At 38.9% G+C, this 6545-nt stretch overlaps 1 protein-coding gene across 1 annotated transcript; it reads right to left on the bottom strand.

The window, feature by feature from the left end:
* LOC18610062 (phytosulfokine receptor 1) lies at positions 2249–6170 on the bottom strand. The gene has a single exon (XM_018116448.1). It carries the CDS (start codon positions 5633–5635, stop codon positions 2597–2599), a length of 3039 nt encoding a protein of 1012 aa, XP_017971937.1. The 5' UTR covers positions 5636–6170; the 3' UTR covers positions 2249–2596.

Raw genomic sequence — 6545 nt, 5'->3', positions numbered from 1 at the left:
AATTTGATGTGCTTTAGCTACTAGAGCTAATGAGTGGTTCACCAGCTTACCTAGGATCCCGGACTCTGGAAAATCCTGTCAATATTTTCTCTTACTCGTTTCAACAAAGTGGTTGGGATCATCCCTGAACCACCTTTTTTATCAACTGTCAATCTTAATTAAAGGCTTTTTCTTGTTGATTTCAATGCTGACTTTGCAGTTAATAATCATATTTGCTTAATTTTTCAGCTCTGTGACAGGACATGGCTCTTTTGACTTTTTATATCTTGTACAGAATATAACAGGAGCAATTTTCTTGTGACAGATTTGGACAGGCATACATGGATATGAAACGAATAAAAAGCCTATAGACCAAATGAAAATTTTCACAAGAGTCTCGAAGGAAATAATTCATGATTCATCAGTCAAGAAAGATACAGATTATGATGGTTTTGCCACCAAAGACTAGGAGGACTAAACTTTGGTGCAACTTTTCTCTCTGTCTGTGATGATAACAGTGTTTGATATTGCTGTCAGATCCAGGGTTTTGAGTGCTGTCCATTTATGGAATTGAAAGCACATACTTTTCCTTTTTGGGTCATTCAACATCACCATCAATGTTGTTGATGATTACTTAAATATAATTCATGTTGATCTCAGTTCAGAAATCAGAATCAGCAAGGAACACGATGCTTCTTTTGCTGTCCAAATGCGAGGACCACTAGCACTTGAGCATATCCAGAAGTTTTTGCCAAAGATCAAAACTCTTTCAAGACCAGATTCAGTGGATATGGGAGGAAAAAAATTACAGTAACAAAGATAAAAACAATAACTTATAGTTGGTCATATCTTACATGCAGATATGTCCCTTTTTTCCATAGTCATGAAAATTGACAGAAGAATATGAAAATCTAAATTCAAAAGTCATGTCTAGATTAATCCACCCACATCTGCTTTCCTCATACTCTGCATCAGTTTTTTGTTCAATTTTTGACTTTGCTTGCACTAAACTGTGAAAAAAATTCAGATACAAAATGAGACAGAGTTGAAGAGCCCCCCCAAAAGAAAAATCCACCATATGATGGCAAGGCATGGCCGCTGCCTGAGTTGACCAGCCACCCCTTGCTAATTTAGTACACAATTTTCAGTTAAAACCAGACAGCTAGTCAAACCTGCAAAGGACATAAAATAAGAACTAGTTGGCCATTAGTCTTCTATAAAATTTACCAAAAAAATTTGTCTTTCCACAAACGTAGTGGACAAAGAAATTTCTTCTGTTCCACTCTATTGACCAAGAATTTGCTGTTTATAAATGTCAAATGGTTTGATCCTTTTTTACAATTTGTGGTTTTAGTTTGATAGTATTTCATTGTATGCAACCAACTCCATCAGAACCCACAAATTCTCACTTACTCCCAACTGTCAAGAGAGATTGCAAAGGTTTTCTTACCTATATAAACCTACAAAACCACAGGAACAAGCTTAAAGTATCTCTAAACAGAACATTCTAATCTTATTTCAAATTGTATTCTTGTAACATTCAGCTGTCAAAAACAATTTCTCAGAAGAGGTACAGCATATGGTCATCAAGGCTGGAGTATATGACCGTTTATCTCAACATAGAAAACTCATGTCGTTCACACAATTTGCTCTAGCACTATCTAACCAATTGCAGAGTAGCAAAAACCTGGAAACAATATCTTTGACACACAGAATCCAGTATTTATTCAACACAGTTAAGATTCTCATCGTCCAGTTCCTATTTTGGAGATAGAACACCCCAATCCAAAATCCAATGCAAATGTAGCAAGAACTTGTACACATGACATGATTGGAAACTGAAGCAATATGAAGGTGCTTTGCATATTGCGATTAGCATACCGCTAGTTAATAACTAATGAAGCAATTAAGCCAGCAATAAGCATGCCTTCTAAAACATGGATTCTTCTTTGTCTCCTTACAACCACCCCCCCCCCCTCCTCTCTCTCTCTCTCTCTCTCTCTCTCTCTCTCTCTCTCTCTNCTCTCCCTCTCCTTTTTCTCTCCTTTTTTCCCCTTCCTCTCTCTCTCTCTCTCTCTCTCTCTCTCTATCTTATCCACTCAAGACATTATCAAGGTTCTGATTTGCTCAGAAATAGAAAAACCTCATTGCACCTAACCAACAAAGCCAGTCCGAGAGAATAGCTTGTCCAAACCAATTCATTTAAGTTCCCAAAAGGCATGGAACTATCAAAATCACATGATTTATACAGACAAAAACACATGCAAAATGATCTGAAGAGAATCTTCTCATTTCATATGAAATATGAACCACCGTTACATACAAAAAATAAAATAAAACTTTATTCTTTACACGTAAGAAACTAACTTTGAATGTGAAAACTTACAAAGTTTGAGATAAAATTGCTAGTTGCTTTTGTTAGATCCCTCCCTGTCCTCCAAGTTGGAGAGCGGCAAAATCTGATAGGCCACATATGTGGAGTAATATTTACAACAGGGTGACATTACTATGAAAAGCTGCCAATTTCTACTGCTTGTGTTGGAGCTTCTGCAACAATGGGTCTAGGAGAAATATTTCTGGCTGTACAACCAGAGTTTGCCATAGTTGCATTTCCAAGCTAGATGCTGATGTCAACTTTGTCAAGACAAGAGACTAGTTGCTGAGTTGTAGGCCGAACTTTAGGGCTTTCGCTTAAACAAAGGCATGCAATTTCAAGAACCCGCAACATTTCCTTATCATGCTGCTTGCCATAGATAAATGGATCAAAAACCTCACTCTCCCTATTTTCGATCTTCATGCGAATCACCCAAGAGATCAAATTCCGGGATCCTCTTGGCTTGCACATATCCATGGGCCTTTTCCCAGTCAGAAGCTCCAAAAGCACAACTCCAAAACTGTACACATCACCTTTATAGGTTGCGACAGAAGCTTGGCCGTATTCAGGAGGTATGTACCCTAATGTCCCTACCAGATCAGTGGTTACATGGGTATCATAGGGAAGTATGAGCCTTGCAAGACCAAAATCGGCTAAGTGGGCTTTAAAATTCTCATCTAAAAGAATGTTACTTGACTTTATATCTCTGTGAAGAATATGAGGCTCACATGATTGGTGCAAATAAGCTAGACCCCTAGCCGCCCCCAGTGCGATTTGCAGCCTTGTTTCCCAATCCAGCGAGGATGGTCCATCAACCTTCTCATGCAACCAATAGTCCAAACTACCATTTTCCATGTAAGAATATATTAAGAGCCTGTCACCCTTATGCATGCAATAACCTTGCAGATGGACAAGATTTGGATGCTGTGCTCTTGAAAGTGCTTCAACTTCAGCACGGAATTCTCTATCCATCTGACCACAGTCACCAGAGAGCCGTTTAATAGCGACCTTACGACCATCAGGGAGGGTGCCTCTGTAAACCAAACCAAAACCTCCACAACCGATGATATTTGCTTGGTCAAAATTGTTGGTTGACTTCAAAAGGTCATCAATGCAGAGCTCTTTGTAGGTTTCCCTATTTTGGAAGAGGACCACTAGCCTTGAACTGAGTTCTTCCAAATCTTTATCATTGGTGTCAGGCTCCTCTTTCTCAGGATCAACCTCACCCCGCTTATGCGCACGCAACACAATCACAAACATAAGGCCAAGCAGAAAAGCTGTCCCAAGTATGATTCCAACAACCATTCCAATGATGATAACCTTGTTCCTTCTTGAGCTTTTTGGGGATTCATGACGATCTTCACTAGTAGCATCTTGACACCGGGACCAATGATCACCACAAAGATTGTTTCCTTCGAAGCTGGAATTTGGAAATGTCTGAAACTGACCTCCAGAGGGGATCCTCCCGGAAAGCTGATTGTAGGCAACACTAAATGTAGACAGAAAACTGAGCCGTTCCAGTGAAGGTGGTATGGTCCCTGATAAGTCATTATGCGATAGATCCAGAATCTCCAAGCTGCTCATCCCAGACAAATTCCCTGGAATCGGTCCGGATAAATTATTGAACTTCAAATCAAACACATGAACCTTTTTCAGATTCCCGAACTCTGGCCAGATTGGTCCACTAAGAAAGTTGTGACCAAGTTCAAGTGTTGGTGGAAAACTCCAAATTTGATTATACTGCAATCCTCTCCCACTTTCATTCCTTTTCATGAAGAAAGGAAAATCTGGTGAAGGCTCCTCCAGCGAGATATTTCCATCAATGAGGCTTGGTAATTCAGTTAAACTTTTTGGGATCTCTCCTGTAAACGAATTGTTCGATAAGTCCAAGTAAAAGAGATCCCTATAGCTTCCAAACCATGGTGGAATTGCTCCAGCCAAATGATTCCACGATAAATCCAACAACTGCAAAGCAGTAATGTTTCTCAACCACTGGGGAATTGAACCTTTAAGTCTGCAGCTTGCAATAACCAGAACCTTCAGCTTCTCAAAATGCAGAGTAGGATCATCAGGTAATGTTTCACCAGGAAAATTCAAGGTGAGGACTAAAGCAGTTAGATTCCTACATTGCTGCAGAATTTGAAGGGCAGAGGAAAGATTATGGAGGCTCGAATTCGAGAGGGAAAGATAAGAAAGGCTATGAAATTCTTTGAAGCTCTCAGGGATTTGGCCACTGAAAGTATTCCTGGCAAGATTAATATTTTTCAATTGTCTACATAAGGGAAGATTATCAGGCACAGGCCCATTAAACTTATTCGTAGCCAAATCCAGGGAGTTCAAAGCAACCATAGCTGAGCAATTAAGATCTATAGAACCCTCCAAAGAATTATTCCTCAAATTTAGCAAATTAATGACTGGAGAATTGGACAATGAACTAGGAATTTTACCGCTAAATTTATTTGAATGAGCTACAAGATACTGAAAATTCTGTAGCTGATTGAAGACATCAGGGATCTCTCCAGAAAAATTATTTGAAGAAATATCTAAACGAACAAGTTTAGAGAGATTAGCAATACCAGGACTAAGCTCTCCGTAGAAGTTGTTATCTTGAAGCCGCAAAAGGGTCAAATTTTGAAGCTGAAAGATGTCTTCAGTTATCCCACCGGTGAGATCATTCATGCCAAGACAAAGTTTGTCCAAGGAAGAACAAGTTCCAAGCCCTGGTAAAATATTACCAGAGAAATAGTTCACTGCCAAACTAAGGAACTGAATTTGAGTAGAATTAACACAAATATGGGAAGGAAGAGAGCCATTCAAGTAATTGAACGAAAGTTCAAGATTTCGAATTGAAGGAAGATTGATGCTTTCTGGGATTGCTCCAGAGAAGTCATTATAGCTCAAGTCAAGAATCTCTAACTTGGGCATATGAAACAAAGATACTGGCAGTGAGTTTATAAGGAAATTGTGGGAAAGATTGAGAGTTTTAAGCTGATCCAAACCAGCTAAAGAATCAGATAATATGCCTGCTAATTTTTTCTTGGAAAGTTCCAGCTTGATTACTCTACCAGAAGATGAAGGATCACAAGTTATGCCTTCCCAGTCACAACAATCAGTTGATGAATTTGTGGTCCAGCCTTCAAGTTTTGTTGTCAAATTGCCCATGAAACCCTGGAGTGCAGTCAAGTCCTTTGGATTGCATGTCAGGATTTGTGAGTTGAGTAACTGAGCTTGGAAGAAGAACCCAAGGACAACAACCATAACCCAACAATCTTGAGTACCCATAGTAGCAGCAAGCAACAAGCAACAAAGCCCAAGATGGAGGGAAACTAAAAGACAGATACTTTATACGTTGAGGATCAAAAACAAGCAAAAACCATTACAAAAAGCAAGATATTTGGTGTGGGGTTTTATTGTTTGAACCATTTTGAGCTTTGGGGTAGAGGATAAGAGCTGAAAACAGAAGGGTGGGTTGTTCTAATAAGGAGAAAAAGTGAAGAGGAAGGAAAAAAAAACAAGAAAGAAAGAGAGCAAAATGGTGGCTTTGACTTCAACACGGATGTTGGGGGGGGTGTCATATGAATGAATGAGAGAGGTTTTGCCTTCAACTTTTGCTTTGCTTCTATCTCCTCTATGTCTCTTTCAATTGTTTCATTTTGGCTATCAAAAGAGAGACTTGAAACAGAGAGAAGAGAGATAGAGATTTGTAGAGGGGTTTCTCTTTATCTTTTCTAGTGTTTTGTTTGTCTTTTTAAGGGGTAAGAGGGAGAGAGATTCTTTTGCGCCAATAAAGCCGTTGGCAGATGGAAAGCAGAATAGAGACAGCCAACCATCTCTTCTCTTTGAGGAGGCTACGCTCATAGTGTCATAAAACGGTCTGCCGGTAAACTGTTGGTATGACCGGCGATGGCCGGTCCAGTCACAGGTGCCAGTTGGACTTTAAAACATAAAGTCGTCTTCTTAATCTCTGACTATTTGTATTTGTATTGAAAGTAGCTTTGACTTTGTGGATTTGAAGAATAATCAGCTGTTTTTTAATCTTCCAATTGAGAAAAAATTACAAGAAAAGCTCTAGAAAATACCATCAAATTCCCAAAAAGAACAATTTTAAATTGCAAATAAAATAATTTTCCAAACAAAATTCTTTTTTTACACAAAAATAACAATTTTCCCACTATATACCTATTCTTAATCT

The sequence above is a fragment of the Theobroma cacao genome, chromosome 2, assembly GCF_000208745.1.
Source record: "Theobroma cacao cultivar B97-61/B2 chromosome 2, Criollo_cocoa_genome_V2, whole genome shotgun sequence".
Taxonomy (NCBI): domain Eukaryota; kingdom Viridiplantae; phylum Streptophyta; class Magnoliopsida; order Malvales; family Malvaceae; genus Theobroma; species Theobroma cacao.
The sequence above is the reverse complement of the archived record's forward strand: the minus strand, read 5'-3'. Positions and strand labels throughout refer to the sequence as shown.

Excerpts from the sequence above, each read along its gene's own strand:
- LOC18610062 (XM_018116448.1), bottom strand. The coding sequence starts at position 5,635 with ATGGGTACTCAAGATTGTTGGGTTATGGTTGTTGTCCTTGGGTTCTTC.